Source organism: Papio anubis, chromosome 1, assembly GCF_008728515.1.
Source record: "Papio anubis isolate 15944 chromosome 1, Panubis1.0, whole genome shotgun sequence".
In the NCBI taxonomy this organism is placed as follows: Eukaryota; Metazoa; Chordata; class Mammalia; order Primates; family Cercopithecidae; genus Papio; species Papio anubis.
In genome coordinates this window covers 130373363-130393939 of record NC_044976.1, presented here as the reverse complement: position 1 = coordinate 130393939, position 20577 = coordinate 130373363, and the positions used below count along the sequence as shown (strand labels likewise).

General features: G+C 55.6%; 1 protein-coding gene across 4 annotated transcripts; it reads left to right on the top strand.

The window, feature by feature from the left end:
• Positions 1–1166: 1166 nt before the first annotated feature.
• IGSF9 (immunoglobulin superfamily member 9) lies at positions 1167–20239 on the top strand. 4 transcript variants are annotated; one of them, XM_009184561.3, is made up of 22 exons: positions 1167–1720; positions 3673–3904; positions 4150–4338; positions 9443–9595; positions 10379–10539; positions 10777–10894; positions 12463–12604; positions 12711–12856; positions 12951–13093; positions 14636–14776; positions 15153–15230; positions 15365–15481; positions 15690–15840; positions 16032–16155; positions 16423–16598; positions 16850–17100; positions 17292–17376; positions 17469–17645; positions 17908–17950; positions 18281–19141; positions 19403–19530; positions 19765–20239. In XM_009184561.3, the coding sequence occupies exons 2-22, from the start codon at positions 3847–3849 to the stop codon at positions 19944–19946; spliced, it is 3624 nt and encodes a 1207-aa protein (XP_009182825.1). In that variant the 5' UTR covers positions 1167–1720; positions 3673–3846; the 3' UTR covers positions 19947–20239. The 4 variants fall into 4 exon arrangements, with proteins under 4 accessions (XP_009182825.1, XP_009182795.1, XP_003892943.1 ...); XM_009184531.3 differs by having other exon boundaries at positions 17220–17376; XM_003892894.4 differs by lacking the exon at positions 15153–15230.
• Positions 20240–20577: the final 338 nt, after the last annotated feature.

Below are 20577 nucleotides of genomic sequence, written 5' to 3'. Positions count from 1 at the left end.
GAGATCGTGCCACTGCACTCCTGAGGTGTGAGTTTTTGAGGCAGAGCGAGACTCTGCCTCAAAAACAAACAAACAAACAAAACCACTTCGCTCTTTGACCATTTCTTCTAGCCTTGCTTCCATGCTGCATTCGTTAACATGTTTCCATTATAGTTTTATCAATAGATCAGTGTATTACATTGAAAAGCATTGTTGAAAAGCTGCTACTTTGGGAGTATTTGTGGGAGGGATGGTGGAAGAGACTGGCCCACTGCTCCTGCCTCTTCCATCTCAGTCACCCAAAAGCACTAAAACCTTTACACCTGGAAGAACTGTCCAGCAGGCAGAGCTTACTAAGGATAGAATGGGTACCACAGTAGTGCTGAGCTTCCTGGACTAGGATGTAATCAGATAGGGGCTTGGATGACTACATGGAGAAATGATGTGCCAGGGATTCTGGGGCCAAGCAGTGCTTAGGCCCATCCCGGAGGGTCTCTCATGATGTTACAGCAATGATTCTGTGAGTCTGATGCATGGTGCACCCGGTTTGAGTCTCAGTACTTCAGATTGGGATGAGATCAGCATGTTACTTTCAAGGAAGGCTTCCAAGGGAGCCAACTGAATGGCAAGGACCTGGACAGGCAATGATTGCTTAAACCAACCCTGCATCCCTACAGCATCACCAAGCTGAGGAGGTGGACTCTCTGAGGGGCAAGATATGCAAGATATCTTTGTGTCTGAGGGTGATGTCTCCTAGGGAGTGGGTTTGATGAAGTTTGGGTTGGGTCTCAATCCAGCTCTGCCATATCTTAGATGGGAAAGCCTGGGCCAAGTTACTTCAGCTCCCTGAGCCTCAGTTTTCTTATTAGTCAACGGGAGCTCTACTTACTTCGCAGGGTTTCTGTGAAGTTTACACAGGAGTTATAAAGCATCTAGTCCAGGATCTGGCACCCTGCAGTGGTCCAGTAAGTGATCTTTTATTTCATTCCTCCCTTTCAATCTCCTGTGTCAGGATATCTGTCGTTTCTCCCCTCTGGGCCTGTTTCTCTGGGTCGTTGGTGCCGGAGCTGCCTCGGGAGCTGACTTGGCAACCCCACGCTCAGAGCAGACTTCCCCAGCTGCACACGGTGGGAGGCGCCTGGGCAAGATTTGGGAGCTCGCCAATGCAGACAGGTATTTCCAGTCCTGCTAGAGAAGCAATGGGTGGAGGTGGAAATGGGGATGGGGGAGGAGATCGGATGAGCCCGGAACCTGGGTGGATCCCCTGGGAGGAGGGCGGGGAGTCATGCTCCCCGCCTGGTGCTCCTGCCCCCAGGCTCAGATTTCAACCCTTGCTGCCGCCTCTGTGGCGCGCCCGTTCAGGGAGCAGAGAGGGTCGCCGAAAGAAGGACGGCAAGGGGCCAGCTCCCGCAGCCCTGGAGCGCTGGCCGGAGCCGGCGGCCCCTGTTGCTGGCGGCGGGAAGCGACCCACCGGCCTTTCCACGCTTGGCTGTGCAGAGGTCCACGAGGGGGCGACCTGAGCCCACGTGCCGCCGAACCCTTCCCTCCTGAAACTACAACTCCCAGGCCGCTCAGGGGTCCCGCCCGCCTCAACGCGCCTCTGGCGGCTCCAATTGGCCGCCGCGGGAGGGGGATTGGCGGTCTCCAGGGCGACGCGAGGCGCTCGGGGCATCCGAGGCGGGGAGGCGGGTCCGCCCCCTATTGTGTAGCGGCGAGAGTGGAGCAGAGCGGTGCGGAGCAGGTGAGGGAGGGGGCGTACTGGGGGTATAGAAGTGGGGGTGCTGGCGGGGGCATGGAGAGTAGTGCGAAGTTATGGGGGACAGGAGAAAGCGGGGAGTTCTAGAGAGAAGTGGAATTCGTTGGGGGAGCAGAACTAGGGGAGTTCTGGGGAGTGAAGTGGAATTCTTGGCGGGTGGGTGGGGGTTCCCGGAGAACTGCAGGAGTTCTGGAGGCAATGTGGGGGAGTTCTTGGTGGGTTCTAAGAGAAAGGAGGAGTTCCAGGGGACCGTAGAATGCGAGGGAGAAAGGAATTGTTGGGGGTGGGGTATCAGAATTGTATTGTGAGCTGAGGCAGGAGAATCCCAGGGAGGAGAATTCTCGGCAGCAGAAGATGGGGAGAAGTGGCTGGGGGGCGGGGAGACCAGAAGGGAGTTCCTTGTAGCGCAGGGGGCCTGCTGCAATTGGAGATCTGGTGCGAGAAGCTGGAATTGTGGGGGGACTGTGCATAGTAGCGATAACTGGAAAGGGAATAATGGGAGGATGAGGGAGTGGTGTGTGAGGAGACTAGAAGGGTGAGGAAATAGTGGAGGCCGGGGAAGTTGGAAAGATATTAGGAGACTCAGAGGAATTCTAGGGATACCTAGTTACTCGGGGTCTTGGAAAACAGCCAGGAGAGAACTAGGGGGTTCCTATATACTTGGAAAAAGGTTTTTCAGGGAAGTATGGGAGAGCTGCCTGGAGGCAGTGGGAAACAGGGGGCTTTGTTGCTAGTGAATTGCCAGAAGTTAGACGGTACAGGATCATTATGTAGAGGAAAGGATCAGACTCTGTGGAGGATGTCTTATAGTCTATCCTGAACTTTGTGGCCAAGGGTGGGTTGGAGGCCTCAGAGCAGAGTCCACTTGGCTGCGCCGGGCCCTGGCATGGACCCTCTGGCTCTCTGAGACTGCCCTAGGATCTGTGGGGCTGTCAGGAGCTCCTACCCTCCATGCCCCAGGGCTCATTTTGTACACTTCAGGGACTCACAGGCTTTTTTTTGGACCATGCCTGGGGTTGGGGAAGAGAGAGCCTGACAAACCTCGCCACCCTGAAGATATTGGAGGGGAGTGAGTGGGAGGGATTTGGGTGAGGTCCTTCGGTGGTGGTGCCTGGCAGTGGGAGGGCTGCTTGGCAGTATCATGAGGAAGTTGTGCCAGCTGCCAGCCCCAGGACCTGTCCAGACCTGGAGGATGCTGCCTGGGCCCCCCATACCGGCAGGTGGGGGAGGCAGCTCCTCCTCTCCCAAGTGCCTCACTCATTGCCAAAGCAGTGTAGGGAGACTGAATGGAGAAAGGCCTTGGGTCCCCAGCTTCCAGAGTTTTTCATAGAAGCCGGGGAAATAGGACAAGGGATTGTATGGGGGTGTCCTGGGGACCACTTTCTGAGGGTTAAGGGCCCTGGATTTGCCCTTGACTGGTTCTCTGCCTCTGAACAGAGATCCTCAGGGCCCTTATTTGTCACAGTGAGGTGAAGGTGACAGCACTGGTTCCATCTTGCTGCTATACGTTGTAAGCATCAAGAGTAAGGAAAGAAGCAAGAGAACGCTGGGCCATGAAAGTCTTGATCTACCATACTTCCTTCAAAAATCTTTTTCCAAGTATATAAGGAACCCCAGTTCTCTTCTGGCTTAGTTTTTCAAGACTCAGAAAGCAGGCGTCCCCAGAATCCTTCCGCATTTCCTAAGACCTTCCCAGCTCTCCCAACCTCCCCTATTTCCTCACCTTTCTGGTCTCTGCATTCAGCACTCACCATTCTCCCAGTACTCCTACTCCTGCTCTTACTCCTCAGGGCTTCAAGATTCCCCCCTTCCCCCTACCCCCCACTTACTTACGCTCCTCCCTCCTTTTTCTTCCCAGTGCCTTTCTCTAATGGTGGGGTTTCTTCTGGGCTCCAGTATTGGCCAACTCTGCATGTTGCCTTGCACTTTGCATTTAGATCTGGTGGTTCTCCGGAGAGCAGCTTCCTCGGGTGTTACATGAGCCAAGCCCTCACTGTACAGATGAGTGAGAGCTGAAACCTGTTCCTTGAGCTGATCAGAAGGACATCCCTTGGCCCCTCCATCTGGGCCCCTGTGGATAGGAGGGGCTGGGCGAGCAGGCCAGCTGGGCTATGGTGTGGTGCCTCGGCCTGGCCGTCCTCAGCCTGGTTATCAGCCAGGGGGCTGACGGTAAGCTCGACTCCTGGGCTCAAGAACACCCTGTTAGCCTTGGGGTGGGTATGGGGGTGTTCCTCAAGGGTTCCTCTTTGAGCATGTGAGGGCAGGGGAGGAATAGGGCTGGTTCTGGAGAAGCTGAACTGGGGGTTTCTCCAGTCACCCAAAGTCCTAAGGTGCCTACAGAGATACTGATGGCACCTCCCCTCCCAGCACTGACCGTGGCCCCCCGTTGTGCCCTCATGCCACCCATCATGCAGGTCGAGGGAAGCCTGAGGTGGTATCGGTGGTGGGCCGGGCTGGGGAGAGTGTGGTGCTGGGCTGTGACCTGCTGCCCCCGGCCGGCCGGCCCCCCCTGCATGTCATCGAGTGGCTGCGCTTTGGATTCCTGCTTCCCATCTTCATCCAGTTCGGCCTCTACTCTCCCAGAATTGACCCTGATTACGTGGGTAAGAGTTCTCCTCAGGTGGGAGGTAGGCAGGTATCAGCAAGAAAGGTGGACTGGGTAGAGTTGGGCAAGGCCTCCTGTGAACTGCTCTGTCCCTGCCCTGATCTCATCTCCAGCCCTGCTGCCTTAACTCTGCTTAACAAGCATGGTTGTGCTCCCAAGCAGTGTTAATTCATTGAAAGATTCATTCATTTACACACACACACACACTCACACTCACTATTATAGCTGTGCTATTTAGGACTCCACGTGGTCTGTTCCAGAGGAGATCCTGTAGCCCTATTCCAAGTATCCATTCTAATTTTGTAACTGCTTTTTCTAGATCTCATCATGAAACCTCCCAGACTTCATCCTGATCTGTAGTCTCCCCATTTGGCCCTACCTTGGTCCTGGCTCTACTACCTGCTCACTCCTCTGCCCTCTCCCCCTTCCCCATCACCTTAAATGCTAGCTCAGGGATTCAAGTCTTCTAGGGAATGGGCTGATGGGGCAGCAGGATGGGTGCGGCTGTGACCTCTCTGCTTTTCCAGGGGCACTCAGCCTGCTCCTGAGTAGAGAAGCACAGGTGTACGGAGAGGGTGGCTGGGGAGGGCCCAGGTTCCCCAAAGGTCAGTGACTGAATGGGGCTGGCCTGGGTTGCTGCTTTAGGTGGCACCTGTTGGGACTTAAAATCGTGTGTAGCCTCCCTGGGCGCCTTCTGCTGCACCCCAGCTGGCTCCCTAGAATGGCTACAATGGCTCTGCTTCCTCCTAATCCGGATGGAGCCTTAATCTAAGCGGTTTAGTGCCAGGTCTCAGAGGGCAGTGTGCAGGAGGCCCTGAGGACGGGTCTGGGCTAGGGCTGAGAGAGAGTCTTGTTGCCTCCTCTTCAGAGAGGGGAGACCCAGGAAAGGCCACCTGGGAGGATTTTGATGGGGAGACCCCCACCTTTTCCCTCTTTAGTTTGAATCTTGAGGGAAACCCTGGGATTGGCTGAGCCTTGCCACAGGGCGGGCTGAGCGGAGAGGGGAGGAAGTGCAGGCAGGTGATGCAGAAGGGAAGTTTATTTTCAAACTGGGGGCAGTTATTGGCAAACAGCCTGGTGGGAGTGTATGTGTCTACACAAGCCCTGTGGGAATGGATGAAAGCGGGCCCCAATTAGCACCAGTGGAGAAAAAACGGCTGTACCCACCAGCCCTCCCTCCCTGCCTCCGCCTGCCCGGGCCTGGGAGGGGTCTTGGGCTGCCGGGCTGAGGCTGGACAGATTCAAAATGTTGCCTGACTGAGGGCAAGGCAAGGGGAGGCGGAAGAGAGAGGGGCTTTTCCTGGGACTCCACCAGGGAGACTTGAAGCTCTTCCTTCTCTCCAGCTTGTGTCCTGCCTTGAGGTCCCTCAGGCCTGAAGCCACTGGATGGTTAGCAACTTTGTCTACCTGTGGGTCTTCCTTCTGTCTGTGCTGTTGCTTGAGTTGCAGGGGCTGTGAGCAGTAGCCTCTGGGACTTACTCTCTACTCCTATCCTTTGTTCACACCCCTACCTCAGTCTGGAGCTCTTGGTCGGGCCCTCTGGCCGAGGGAGTTGAGACCTGAGGGAGACCCCTGAGCCCACTAACCCTTTTACTGCCTCACAGTGTGGAAGGGGCCTCTCAGCCTTTGTGTAGGGGACTCAGAACTGCAGTTGCTAAGCAACAGAAGGTAGAGGTTGCTAAGGACAATGCTCTTCTGTCATAAACCCTCTGGGCAGTGAAGGGGAGATGGGCCAGGGACTGTTGTGGGGCTGGTGGTCTAGAATGTGTGCGGAACCCTGACAGAGACTGTTGGAGGATTAGGGACCACACAGAAGGGAAGGTTTCCCATCTTTGAGGACTCTAGAAGCATCTAGCAGAGGGGACTGGATTTATCAACGAGTGCCATGGAGTGAAAGCAATACAAAACAAGCTAGGACTAAAGAGTAGGATTCAGTTAGCTGCCGTGTGTAAAGTGTCCCGGCCTGTGCCCGTACAGTGCCTATGTGGTGTGAACCCATGACCAGGCCTCCGGAAGGAAGGTTAGGCTTAGTCGACACCAGCTTTCCTAAGGTGGATCTTAGACCAACTCACCAAAATGGCGGGATGGACTTTTGTGCTGTATTTCTTGGGATTTTCAAGATGCCCCACATAGCAGAAGGGACGTGCATTTTTTTCTCTGCCCTGAGTTGTTTGATAAAAATCAGTGACCTCATTCTCCACTTAGAACTCCCCTGCTTGCTCTAGTCACCTCCCCTCACCACCTTTTATTCTTAACCCTCTGCCCAGTCACAGCTTCCCAGAAGCCTTCCTTACTCCTCTTGCTTCATAGTGCAATGTCTGGGTGCAGTTAGCACCATTTTTTGAACTTCTTTGTGAATGTGTGGACATGAACTTGCCCATTTAGGTGACTGTGGGTTCCCTGCCTTCTGAGAGCTCAAGAGAGCAGAGACTGTGTCTCCTGTTTTCTTCACACTCCTGCATACGGGAAGATCTGAAGTCAACAGGCTTTAGCCCTGCAGGTGGAGGGAGGCCTCCAGGAGGTGGGCCCAGGACTCAAGAGGACTCAGGGCTGCCCTGCCGGAGATCTTCCTGTTCTTCTGTAACACTACAGGTCTAGCAGTCCAACTGTCAGAAAAGCTAGGACACGCAGTATGCTTCTTTGGATATTCTCAGTAACATTTGCACTGTTACCCATTGGCTACCAGCATCTCCCAAGTGAGAATATACCGATTACACCCAGTGCCCTGAACAGCACTTTGTCCTAACACCCGTGTCCATGGAAAGCATGCTGCGTCTGGAGAAAGAAGCCTGGCTTTGTCACTTACTAGCCATGTGATTTTGGAAAGAAACTTAACATTTTAATTCCTTAAGCTACAATAGAATTCTTGGGAGGATTAAATATGGTGACAACGCCTAATATTACATGGCCCGTATTCCACACTCAATCTTCCTTCCCTCTTCTTCCTTCTTTGTGGAGCTAGAAGATCACAATAATGAAAAGTGTCATGTGGGACATAGAAGAGGTTGCAGTCTGGGGTCTGCAGGGTTCAGCAGCCAGGCAGATTAGCCTTCTTGAGGAATCCTGACAGTAGGTAGAAGGGTATGATTATGTTAAATATTTACCCGCTAGGCCTAGTCTTATCTCCCGGGTGGGGATTTCAACACCTAGCCCTTTAAGCAGGTCCACCCATCCTAGAGAATCCACACCCTGGAACTCATTCTAAGTACAAAAAGACTGTTGCCTAAGATCACAAAGCCTGCCTCAACTTGATCCTTCTTTTCTCTTCTTTCTGAAATAGATCACTCTAGAGGTAGAATGGAAGCAAATTGCAGGGGCTGAGCACATTCACAGCTTCGGAATTTCTAGTATTAGGAAGAGCTGGGGTGGACGCTATGCAAAGGGACTTGGAGCAATATTTGCATACAACATAAGATTAAGAAAATGCAGCCAGGCACAGTGACTCACAGCTTAATCCCAGCACTTTGGGAGGCTGAGGCAGGAGGATCCCTTAAGGCCAAGAGTTTGAAACTAGCCTGGGCAACATAGCAAGACCCCTGTCTTCAAAAGTTAAACAATTAGCCAGGCATGGTGACACTTGCCTGTAAACAAGCTACTTGAGAGGCTGAGGCAGAAGGATCACTTGAGCCCAGGAGTTCGAGGCTGCAGTGAGCTACAATCAAACCACTGCCCTCCAGCCTGGGCAACAGAGTGAGACCCTGTCTCTAAAAAAAAAAAAAGAAAGTTCCATTTGTTCACAGCGGAGGTCAAGGTGGGGATGAGCAATGTGATGTAGAGGGGAGGAGGCTGGAGGCAGGGAGACCTGCAAGTAGGCTGTTGGAGAAACCCAGGTGAGACACGCCACACGTGTAAAGGTGAGGACAGCAGAGAAGGGGAAATGTTTAGGAGGTAGGATTTGAAAAACCTAATGAGCAAGTAGTCATGGGAGGTAACTGAGGAATCTAGGAGATGCCAGGTTCCTGATAAGGTAACTTGGTGTGTGGTGGTGCTGTTCACTGATGCAGGGAGAGAAAAGGAAGATGATGTGTGATCAGTTTAGGGCCAGGGCCAGGACTTGAGTGCAGCTTTCTGATTTCTAGACCTCATTTATTTGTTCAACAACTTTTATTTGAGCATCCAGTGATACCAGGCACCAAGCTACATGCCTTCCCTACGTTATTTCTCTCCTCCACCCCACCTTAATTTTGTTTCTCTTCTTTTTACAGATGAGGTAAGAGAGGTTAAGTAACTTGCCCAAAAGAGTACACAGTCGAGCTGGACTCATGCCTAGGTCTATCTGGCTCCCAAGTGTGTGCCTGTATCACGAGGCTACACTGCCAGGGACCCATGAAGCCGTTTGGGGTGCACAATTGCATCCAGGGAGGGTGCTGAGGGCTTGGGTAGGCACCCTCGGTCTGAGCCTGGCAGTGTGGTGTGGATGCTGACTAAGAGCGGGGTTGAGGTGTCTGGTTGTGCTGTGGTTGTGTGGCTTTGTGGAACTGTATGTGGTCAGCCTGCTGGGGCCTGAGTGCCCCGGGGCATGGAAAGGATGGGGCGAGGAGGCTGCTGACTTTGCTGCTTGCTGGGCTGGACTCTGGCCACCCTAAGGCGCTTAGGCTGCTGATAATAGCCCTGAGGGATTAGGGGCTTTGGCAGGCGGGGTCTGGGTTCCCCTGCTAGGGCCTCAAACACTGCTGAGGTTTTCAGGGAAACAATGCTCTATCAGGAGTACTCCCAGGAGCTCACACCTTCCCCTACAAAAAAAGCCCAGATCCTGTAAGAGTCCAGAGGAGACTACGTGCTGGCTCTTCACCTCCTTCCCCAACAGTCCTGGACGCCGAGTGCAGTTCAGGGGGAAGGTTTTGTCCACCTGCTCTCCCCTTGGTTTCTCTTTGTGTAGACAGGGTCCCAGCTGTTGAACGGCAAGAGCGGTCAGAGGGGCTGAATGGAGGGACCTGTCCTGAATGACCCCAACCCCATCTGCATCTCTGTGGACCTCACACTCTCAGAGTAATTGGGAGAGACTGAGCCTGTTCTGACCTCTAAGAATTACCAGTGTGACCAGGGGATTGGGGCTTCCATGGGGTTCCTTCAGCACCCTTGATTCAGGGCTCCTCCCCCAGGACGAGTCCGGCTGCAGAAGGGGGCCTCTCTCCAGATTGAGGGTCTCCGGGTGGAAGACCAGGGCTGGTACGAGTGCCGCGTGTTCTTCCTGGACCAGCACATCCCTGAAGACGATTTTGCTAACGGCTCCTGGGTGCATCTGACAGTCAATTGTATGAGGCTGCGGGGCAGGTGGTGGAGAAGGACAGGGAGGAGGAGGATGGGGACCTCTGGCTGGTGGGAGAAAGGGGAAGAGAGAGTTCTATTTCTATCCCACAAACAACTCCGATGCCCCACCCTTCCTAAGAGTCCTTGTTTGCTCACTTAGTAGTTGCATCTCACCCCTCCCCCATACTCCTGCCCTTTTCAGTTCTTCAAATATAAATCCAATCAGTCTTCTAGGCTCTGTGTCAGGAACTCCCTCTTTCTCTTCCCTCCTGCTTCCCTGGCCAGGGAAGTGGGTGGGAGAGAGGGGGCTCTTGGGCCCTGAGTGAAACACAGCTTACATACACATAGCACTTTGTGTTTTCAAAATACCTTTTCACCCAGGCCCTTATTATTTCTGTCTCACTCCTAAGTAGGAAGGAGGTCATAATCATTCCCACTGCATAGGTGAGGCTGGGTCATGCCACTGATTAGTGGCAGAGCAGAGTCTAGGACCCAGCCCTCCTCACTCCCAGAACAGTGCTCCTCCCGAGGGGACGTGGCTCTCCCCGCCGGCTCTGGACATCTAGCCTGGGTTCAACCCCAGGCCAGTGTGTGGGGGTGGGTTGATAGAATCCTCACTTGGCCCGGGTGCAGCAGACAGGGTGGCCCCGGGCTGAGCATTCCTTTGAGGCGGGGCTGGTGGGTGGGCAGGGCAGCAGGCTGGAGCCCTGAGTCATCTCCCTGGCCCTCAGACACTGCTCTTTGCGCTGACAGCCCCTCTGGGGCCCCGATGCCTGTCTCCCTTGCAGCGCCCCCTCAATTCCAGGAGACACCTCCTGCTGTGTTGGAAGTGCAGGAACTGGAGCCTGTGACCCTGCGTTGTGTGGCCCGTGGCAGCCCCCTGCCTCGTGTGACGTGGAAGCTCCGAGGAAAGGACCTTGGCCAGGGCCAAGGCCAGGGCCAGGTGCAAGTGAGTCCTGGGGATGGATAGAATGAGCCATATAGAGTGTGAAGGGACGGTGGGGGCCTGGCAGTGGGGCCAGAGGACAGAGGAGGCAAAGGCCAGGCTGGAAGATGGGCCAGGAGAGGGGGTTGGCATTGTTTGCCCCGAGCCTGGGGTGCTGCCTCCCTCTGCTGGCCAGCCTCAGAAGTGCAGGATCTGAGGCTGGCAGGGGAAAGGACTCTTCCTCACCCACTCCTTCCCTAGGTGCAGAACGGGACACTGCGGATCCGCCGGGTAGAGCGAGGCAGCTCTGGGGTCTACACCTGCCAAGCCTCCAGCACTGAGGGCAGCGCCACCCACGCCACCCAGCTGCTAGTGCTAGGTGCTCTCTGGCGGGAGGGCTGGGCTCCAGGGTTACCTATGCAAGGGGGCTGTGACCTATGGCTGAATTGGTTCACAGCAAGATAGGAAGATCTGTGCCTGACGGCAGGGCCCGTGGAAGCTGAGGGGGCTCCCAATGCAGGCTGTCGCTCTGAAACCAGCACCTTAATTTTAAAAGGCTCGGTAAGCAGACAAAGTGATCTTAGTGCCTAGTAGTGTGTTATAGTGGAAAGGACATGGGTGCTTGTGTTAGGCTGTGAATCGGCTAACTCCTTGAGTCTCAGTTTCTTCATCTTTATAGAGAGACTCATGTCTACCTCTCAGGTCTGTTACAAGAATTTACTTAGGTCCAGCTGAGCCCAGTCACAGGCACATGGAATTCCTGGCCAAGATCCTTCCTTTAGAAGGGAAACTGAGAAGTAGAAGGCCTGGACTGTGCCTTCATAGAGCCTATTATCTTTGTGGGGAAGTGGGACTAATTGGGGAAACAGGGAAGTGTTGCTGTCCGTGGTACTGTAAGAAAGGCAGTGCCGGGTAATGGTTAAAGTGTCGTCTGTGGCATAAGGAAGCCTAATGGGAATGTTGCCCCTCCTGCTGTCCTTGGGCAATCACCTCACAATCTCTCTGCCTCTGAGCCTTCATTTCTTCATCCATAAAATGGAGACAATTCCCACCGCCAAGCTTTTGGTCAGGATTAAATGAGGTCGTGCAGGTAAAGTGCTTAGCACTCAGTGTCCCGCATGCAGTCAGTGCTCTGTTGTGTCAGCTCGCATCATGACCTCTTCTTACTGACTGCTCATGCGGTACCGGCCCAGAGAGGGGAAGAAGTAGTGGAACTGTAGTAGCAGAGGTGCTTTTGCAGGAGGTATGTGGTGTGGCCAGGCCCTTGGGAGGGACATTCCAGACCGGGGGTGCAGGGAGCAAAGGCATGGAGATGGGGGACAGTCAGCTGCCCACACTGACCTGAAAGAGTTCATGAGGGCTGACATGGAAAGATGGCTGGCCAGGCAGGGAGGGTTTGGATCTCAGGGGTCCACACGGCTGGGTTTGAGCTTAGTGTAGTAGGAGCCAGGTGCTGTTGCACGTTCCTGAGCAGAAGTGTTCTGTGGCTCAAGGGGCTGTTTCTCTATGAATGGCGATTAGAGTGGCAGCCACAGGGGAGCCTGGAGTCAGGGGCTGCTGCAGCATCTTGAGGTGAGGTATTGGGCACCTGGGTTAGGGTCAGAGACAGAGAAGTAATTCAAGAGGTGACAAGTAGGGATACAAATGGTAAATGAGCAGAGTTAAACTGACTCCCCCAAACACACACACCATTCCTAGGCAGTGGAACCGCATGAATGGGGTTGCTCTTGATGGAACAGAGAGAATTTGGAAAGAGGAATGGGTCTCAGGGAGAGGATGAATTCTTGTTACATACAGGGGGAAGCTTCTGTTTCCGTTCCCCAAAGCCCGGTAACAACGAGCCCTAGGATTCCAGAGGGCAGAGCTGGGAAGGATTGCAGAGGTGACCTCAGGGTTCTGGGAAGACTGTGGGCTGAGGCCACCTTCCTCCCCTTGTGCACCCCACAGGACCCCCAGTCATCGTGGTGCCCCCCAAGAACTGCACAGTCAATGCTTCCCAGGATGTTTCCTTGGCCTGCCACGCTGAGGCATACCCTGCTAATCTCACCTACAGCTGGTTCCAGGACAACACCAATGTCTTCCACATTAGGTGGGGTCACCCTCATTAGGAGGGTGGAGGTGGGGAATTCACAGTCTCTGAAGAGCCACTTGGCTGGGCAAGGCCTGGACCCCTCCTCACACATGCCACATTGCAGCCGCCTGCAGTCCCGGGTGCGGATTCTGGTGGACGGGAGCCTGCGGCTGCAGGCCACCCAGCCTGATGATGCCGGCTGCTACACCTGTGTGCCCAGCAATGGCCTCCTGCATCCACCCTCAGCCTCTGCCTACCTCACTGTGCTCTGTAAGCTCCTGACCCCAGCTTCTCCCACAGCCTGCTCCCTTCCCCTGGGCCAGGCCAAGCCCCTCTCCCCCAACTTGCCACTACTTTCCCCCAGACCCAGCCCAGGTGACAGCTATGCCTCCTGAGACGCCCCTGCCCATAGGCATGCCGGGGGTGATCCGCTGCCCGGTTCGTGCCAACCCCCCACTGCTCTTTGTCAGCTGGACCAAGGATGGAAAGGCCCTGCAGCTGGACAAGGTACAGGCTTGGGGCAGTACAGCTTGGTGTTATTCTGCTCAGGACAGCAGGGTGGAGTTAGCTCAGTTTAATTCAATTCTGTGACTGGGGACACATCTTTTGTGAATTTAATTTGTGTTATGAGACATTTTGCATAGGAGACTACTTAAAACCCCTGAGGAAAAACTTCCATGGTTTAAGGTGGTGGTTTTGTGTCTTCTTTGGGGAAAGAAGAGAGATGATCTCTGGGGAAAATGATGGCAAAGAGTCAAGAAGCAGAACTGAAGGTTCTTTCGTGTGATGATTGGGGAATTGTGTGTCCCGGGGAACACACACTTCTTACCAGGTGCTGTGTGGGATACTGGGTTGGGGGCAGGGGCAAGGAGGCATCCATCCTTCAAGTGGGCACTGCCTGGGCAGAGGACAGCAACACAGTCTGGAAGGCCATGGATGGAGCTCATGCCTTTCTTTTAGGGTGGTTGAGGCTAGACCAGCAACAGATTCTGGGACTCTGGTGATGGGCCTCAAAGAGGAGACAGTCATTCCCTTGCAGAAACCAGGGTCAAGAGGCAGGAAGTAGTATAGTGCGTTTATGGAATCATGTGTTATGGAATCATGGATCATCCAATTGGGTGGAAGCTGGAGTGCCTGTAGGGACATGAACGGTGCAGAGAAAGCTGGAAAGACAGGTTGGCATCAAAAGGCAGAACTGTGAATGCCAGGTTACCATTGCCTCATTCCAAGGCAATTGGGATCTTTTGTCTGCAGAGACTATACATTTTTTGAGGCCTAGTATTGCCATCTTTTCATCGTAGTGTACCTGGGGCTTCTACAACAATAGTACTCAGTATATCTTTGTTGACTGTTTAAGAAAAAAGTCTGCAGGCAGTTGGAGCTGCTGGAGTTTGTTGAGCATTGGTGTGATAGCATCAGAGCTGTGATCAGGGATTGAGCTTATCCAGTGGAATGTAGCAGGAGATACTGGACATAGGAAGAGGGGTTCTGAAGCTGCTGAAATGGCCAGGTGAGAGTTGTGGAGTCTGATTTAGAGAGGACGACATGAAGATGAATGGGCTCATGCCCCGACAAAAGGGACCTCTCAGGATGACTGGCTTAGGATTTCGCTGGGGGAGTGAGGGAACGTGCGGAGGCAGACTTCAGCAAGGAGGACGGTGGGCCCTTTAATAGAGAAATAGGAGCTGGTGTGGGGTGGAAGACGTTGAACTTCGTTGTGGAGTGCTGGGAAGGGAGCCAGGTGAAGTCCCAGCAGGCAGGAAGCCCCATGTAGCCCAACTCCAGGGGTGGCCATTCACAGTGTGTTTTCTGTGAGTGTTACCCCCTGGAGTTGTGCAGTCACAGCCTCACACTATTGGGAGGGGTCCCTCTGTAGGCAGGAGAGAAAGGAAGCGCTGGAAGTCGGAGAGGGGTCAGGCCTAGACATGGAGCTGCTGGAGTCCTCTGCATAGCTGTGGGTTTCTCGTCCTGCCCCCTCTCTTGTACTGCCATCCCGGGCTTGTCTCTGCTGAGCTCCTCTCTCTAGCTGTCATCTCCTCTTCCTTCCAGTTCCCTGGCTGGTCCCAGGGCACAGAAGGCTCATTGATCATCGCCCTGGGGAACGAGGATGCCCTGGGAGAATACTCCTGCACCCCCTACAACAGTCTTGGTACAGCCGGGCCCTCCCCTGTGACCCGCGTGCTGCTCAAGGTTAGGCCGGGGGTGGGCGAGGGCCTGTGGTGACAGTGAGTCAGATGGCTGGAGATGGCGCTAAGGCCAGGCTGATGGGGGTGGGGCGGGGCAGACACATGGGGAGGGGTTTCCAAGTCTGTTTCCCATGGTGGCCACGGCAGCAGCTGCCTGATGCCATCCCAGAGGTTTCTGCAGAGGTGGTGCTTGGGAGGTGGGACATCAGTCACACACATCCAAAAGTAAGATATCCTGTCCACCCCAACTCTCACTAACCTTGACCGTGCTGCCTCCCTCTCTGGGGCTTTGGGAGGAAGAATGTTCTGCAGAAGTTTGTACATCACTGAGAGTCCTGCCTAAGCCTGCCAGCCCTTACTATGCCACCATTTCCCTCCAGCCCCTACCCACTGGGGAACAGACACAGAGCCACAGAAGAATTGAGAGATGGAGAGAGAATGAGGTGGAGACAGGCTTGGTGAGTGTTTAGCTAGGGGGAGTGAGAGAGAGTGAGGTGAGACATGGCATGACAGGAACACAGAGAGGGGGAGTAGCCAACCTTAGATGGTGATGTAAGAGAGGGCCCCTCCCAATGCCAGACCTGGCTTGCAGGCTCCCCCGGCTTTTATAGAGCGGCCCAAGGAAGAATATTTCCAAGAAGTAGGGCGGGAGCTGCTCATCCCCTGCTCCGCCCAAGGGGACCCTCCTCCTGTTGTCTCTTGGGCCAAGGTAAGGCTCCTGAGCCCGCTCTGCCTGTACCCGTGCCCACTTCACCCCTGCCTCTTGTGCCCCAGCCATTTTGTGGGAGGGAGGGTATGGGAAGGAGAGGGGTGTCAGAGGCAGGGTGGGGAGGAACTGGAGCTGCCTGGAGAGATGAGGGGCGCCCTTGGTGAGGGGTGGCTGCGTGTGTCCTCAGGGCTCACCAGTGGTTCTGTAGGTGGGCCGGGGGCTGCAAGGCCAGGCCCAGGTGGACAGCAACAGCAGTCTCATCCTGCGACCATTGACCAAGGAGGCCCACGGGCACTGGGAATGCAGTGCCAGCAATGCTGTGGCCCGAGTGGCTGCCTCCACCAACGTCTACGTGCTGGGTTAGTGGCTGGAGAGATGGCCAGGGGCTGGGAGAAATTACATGGGAATCGTTTTTGGAGGCCCAGAAAGGGGATCATGGGTGTGGGACCCCTGGGATGATGATGGGTGAAGGGCACTGGCCTTGGGGCCCCTGCTACTCTTTACACTCCCTCAGGCCCTGACCACCATTCCTCCATTCCCCCCTGCCCAGGCACTAGCCCTCATGTTGTCACCAATGTGTCCGTGGTGCCTTTGCCTAAGGGTGCCAATGTCTCCTGGGAGCCTGGCTTTGATGGTGGCTATCTGCAGAGATTCAGTGTCTGGTACACGCCACTGTGAGTGACCTGCTCCTGCCATTTCTCTGCGCCAATCTTGCCTCCTTTCCTCTCCTCCTTGAACCTATCTGGCCTTCTGCCCTGTCTTCTGTCCCTCTGTCCTTCACCAGTCCTGGCTCTGCTTCCCTGTTTCCAGATTCTGAGTTCAGGGCCAAGGTCCTGAGACCTTGGATGGTTGAGCAGAGAGGAGTTGGTTAGATCTCTGGACCCCAGATCTTCTGGTCTACCTAGCTAACGAGGTACCCCCCGTGTCCTCATGTCTCCCAGGGCCAAGCGTCCTGACCGAATGCACCATGACTGGGTGTCCTTGGCAGTGCCTGTGGGGGCTGCTCACCTCCTAGTGCCAGGGCTGCAGCCCCACACCCAGTACCAGTTCAGCGTGCTGGCTCAGAACAAGCTGGGGAGTGGTCCCTTCAGCGAAATCGTCTTGTCTGCTCCTGAAGGTGAGAGGCTTGTAGTCCCAGAACAGCAGAGACAAGGATGGGGAAGGGCTGCTAGGAAAGTTAGGATATGGGAGGTTCTGGGTGGGAAGGGGCAGAGGTGCTGGCCAGCTTAGGGTCCAGAGGGGTGTGTGGAAGATGATTTGAGCTTGTCTTCAGGGGCTCTGGGAGAAGAGTTGGGCACTGGGGTCGTGGAAGGCCAGGGGAGGGGCGCTGGGAATCCTTGCTCTGACCTGCCTTTCTGTCCCCTGCAGGGCTTCCTACCACGCCAGCTGCACCCAGGCTTCCTCCAACAGAGATATCCCCTCCCCTGTCCCCTCCACGGGGTCTGGTGGCAGTGAGGACACCCCGGGGGGTACTCCTGCATTGGGATCCCCCAGAGCTGGTCCCTAAGAGACTGGATGGCTACGTCTTGGAAGGACGGCAAGGCTCCCAGGGCTGGGAGGTGCTGGACCCAGCTGTGGCAGGCACAGAAACAGAGCTGCTGGTACCAGGCCTCATCAAGGTATGTGCGAGAGGCAATACAGGGAGCAGCCTCCTCCATTCCCCAAACCCTATCTTCTCATCTTGATTTGAGCTCTTCATCTCCGCATCCTACCTCACCCTTCCGTCCCACCTGCACAGTCTTTCCGCGCACCGCTGGGATGGGCGGTGCTGGGCCCTGACCTCCCTCCTGGCACTCCATCCCCATCGCAGGATGTTCTCTATGAGTTCCGCCTCGTGGCCTTCGCAGGCAGCTACGTCAGCGACCCCAGCAACACGGCCAACGTCTCCACTTCTGGTGAGCACCTGGCGTGAGGGAGGAGCCCCAGGGCTTGCGGGTAGTGGGGGGGCTCCGAGTCCACTGACCCTCCCTCGTGGCCCCCTGCCTAGGTCTGGAGGTCTACCCTTCGCGCACGCAGCTGCCGGGTCTCCTGCCCCAGCCTGTGTTGGCCGGCGTGGTGGGGGGGGTCTGCTTCCTAGGCGTGGCCGTCCTCGTGAGCATTCTGGCCGCCTGCCTCATGAACCGGCGCAGGGCTGCCCGCCGCCGCCGCAAGCGCCTCCGCCAAGGTAAGCCCCTCCACCCTCAGCCCTCCTCCTGCGCACTTGGGCCTAGCGCACCGAAAGGCCCCGCCCCTCCTTAAGCCCCTCCTACCTGGGGGGAAATCCTCGCTCCTGTGTGATCCAGGTGCATTCTCTTAGTCCTGCATCTGGTCCTGCCTACGCTTTTCCCACCCGGATGGGGTTGGGCGTCTGGTGTTGGGTGAGAGAGTCTGCGCCTGGAGGGCCTGGTTTTTTGCCTGTGTCACCTATTATTCTCGTGCCCTTCCAGATCCACCTCTTATCTTCTCTCCGACCGGGACATCAGCTGCACCGTAAGTGCCTCCACCTCCTTGGCTTTCTTCTGCTTTTCCATTGTACATGCCAGTATCCTCTGCTTCCTTTTTTGCATCTTTACTAGGGGGATGTTAGGGGTGGGAGAGGAACAAAAGTGGGAGAGGGTAAGAAGGGGTGTGCAGTGGCCCCAGCCTGAGGCCGGTCCAGTATGGCCTGTGCCTTCCCTCCACCCCTTCCACCTTGTTGGTCCTTTCCTCGCTTGTTCTCCCTAGCTCTGCTCTGTTCACCAAACCTCTCAAGGCCTGACGCTGGCTCCTGGGAGGGGGACCTGCCCCTACCACAGACCCTGATCTCCTGTCCTTCCCCAGCTCTGCTCTGGGCTCAGGCAGTCCTGACAGCGTGGCGAAGCTGAAGCTCCAGGGTTCCCCAGTTCCCAGCCTGCGCCAAAGTCTGCTCTGGGGGGATCCTGCCGGAACTCCCAGCCCCCACCCAGATCCTCCGCCTAGCCGGGGACCCTTACCCCTGGAGCCCATTTGCCGGGGCCCAGATGGGCGCTTTGTGATGGGGCCCACTGTGGCGGCCCCCCAGGAAAGGTCAGGCCCGGAGCAGGCAGAACCTCGGACTCCAGCCCAGTGTCTCGCCCGGTCCTTTGACTGTAGCAGCAGCAGCCCCAGTGGGGCACCCCAGCCCCTCTGCATTGAAGACATCAGCCCTGTGGCGCCCCCTCCAGCAGCTCCACCCAGTCCCTTGCCAGGTCCTGGACCCCTACTCCAGTACCTGAGCCTGCCCTTCTTCCGAGAGATGAATGTGGATGGGGACTGGCCCCCTCTTGAGGAGCCCAGCCCTGCTGCACCCCCAGATTACATGGATACCCGGCGCTGCCCCACCTCATCTTTCCTTCGTCCTCCAGACACCCCTCCTGTGTCCCCCAGGGAATCAATTCCTGGGGCTGTGGTAGGGGCTGGGGCCACTGCAGAACCCCCTTACACAGCCCTGGCTGACTGGACACTGAGGGAGCGGCTGCTGCCAGGCCTTCTCCCTGCTGCCCCTCGAGGCAGCCTCACCAGCCAGAGCAGCGGGCGAGGCAGCGCTTCGTTCCTGCGGCCCCCCTCCACAGCCCCCTCTGCTGGAGGCAGCTACCTCAGCCCTGCTCCAGGAGACACCAGCAGCTGGGCCAGTGGCCCTGAGAGATGGCCCCGAAGGGAGCATGTGGTGACAGTCAGCAAGAGGTGAGAGCAGTCCCTGCCCATCCCTACCTCTGCCTCAGTCCTGCCACAGACCTCACCCCTCTCCCAATACCCTGCGCCTTCTCTGCTCCACTCCCACCCTGGGAATGGGAAACCTTGTCTCCTTTTAGAAACTTTTGCTGAGGTCCAGGGATTTTTCAGGGGAAACCCATGGCCTAATGTGAGTTTGTGATCCCTGAATTCAGACTTTTCTGAACAGCTTCTATTCCTCCACCCACACCATATGTTTGTCTTTTTTTATAGGAGGAACACATCTGTGGACGAGAACTATGAGTGGGACTCAGAATTCCCTGGGGACGTGGAATTGCTGGAGACGTTGCACCTGGGCTTGGCCAGCTCCCGGCTCAGACCTGAAGCTGAGCCAGAGCTAGGTGTGTGAGCCCCAGGGAAAGGCAGGCATCTCGGCCATGCTGTCCCACATCCCCCCTGCCACCTTAGGACCCATCTATTCCCAGTCAGACCCTGCCTCCCAGGCTCCTCTGCTCTAGACTGTGCCTTGCCCCCTTGGGCCATCTGTACTGGAAGGGCCTAACGAGCTTCACATCTGAACTCTTCACTCAGTGAACCTCAGGGCTTCTTCTCATTGTCCTGCCCGCCTCTTGCAGGTGTGAAGACTCCAGAGGAGGGCTGCCTCCTGAACACTGCCCATGTTACTGGCCCTGAGGCCCGCTGTGCTGCCCTTCGGGAGGAATTCCTGGCCTTCCGCCGCCGCCGAGATGCTACTAGGGCTCGGCTACCAGCCTATCGACAGCCAGTCCCTCACCCAGAACAGGCCACTCTGCTGTGAACACCCCTAATGTGAGGCTGGGAAAAGGCATATGGACCTGCAAAGGAGGCCCCCAACCAGACAGACCTAGCTTCAACCTAGGACACTGCCCCTGCCTGCCCCTTTGGTGCCCAGACCCTGATAGTGGATAGTGGTCCTGGGTCACCTTGGTATGGAATGTATGTGCTGACCCCCTAGGTGAGTCTGGGGATTGGAACAGGGATCTTAGGTCTGCCCCCCCCCCCCCCCGTGTGTGTGTGTGTGTGTGTGTGTGTGTGTGAAGTTTTTTACAGGTGAATAAAGTTTGAAAGATGTTTCTGTGTGTTGTCAGTCTTTGAGAGAGTGCCAGGAGAATCCCTGGACCCTTAAAGAAGAGGAGAATCTTATTGAATGAATGGAGGTGCATTCAGCATTCATTCAAGAAGCATTTATTGAGTGCTTACTGAGGCCAGCTACTAAAGGCCAGCCATTGAAGTAGATACTGAGAAAATAAGGTTCTTGAAGACATGCCTTTGCCCTTGAGTTCTTTCTAGTCAGTGAGGCAGACAAGTAAAGAAATAGTTGCCATATGATGTGATAAGTTCTGTGATAAAGCTATGTGTTGGTTATTGTGGTAGCACAAAGGAAGATGTTGCATTCAAGGCCACAAACA

Excerpts from the sequence above, each read along its gene's own strand:
- IGSF9 (XM_009184531.3), top strand. The coding sequence starts at position 3,847 with ATGGTGTGGTGCCTCGGCCTGGCCGTCCTCAGCCTGGTTATCAGCCAG. Across the intron at positions 14,777-15,152 it reads TGACCCGCGTGCTGCTCAAG|CCCCTACCCACTGGGGAACA; the intron begins GTTAGGCCGGGG and ends ATTTCCCTCCAG. Across the intron at positions 17,377-17,468 it reads GGCCAACGTCTCCACTTCTG|GTCTGGAGGTCTACCCTTCG; the intron begins GTGAGCACCTGG and ends CCCCCTGCCTAG.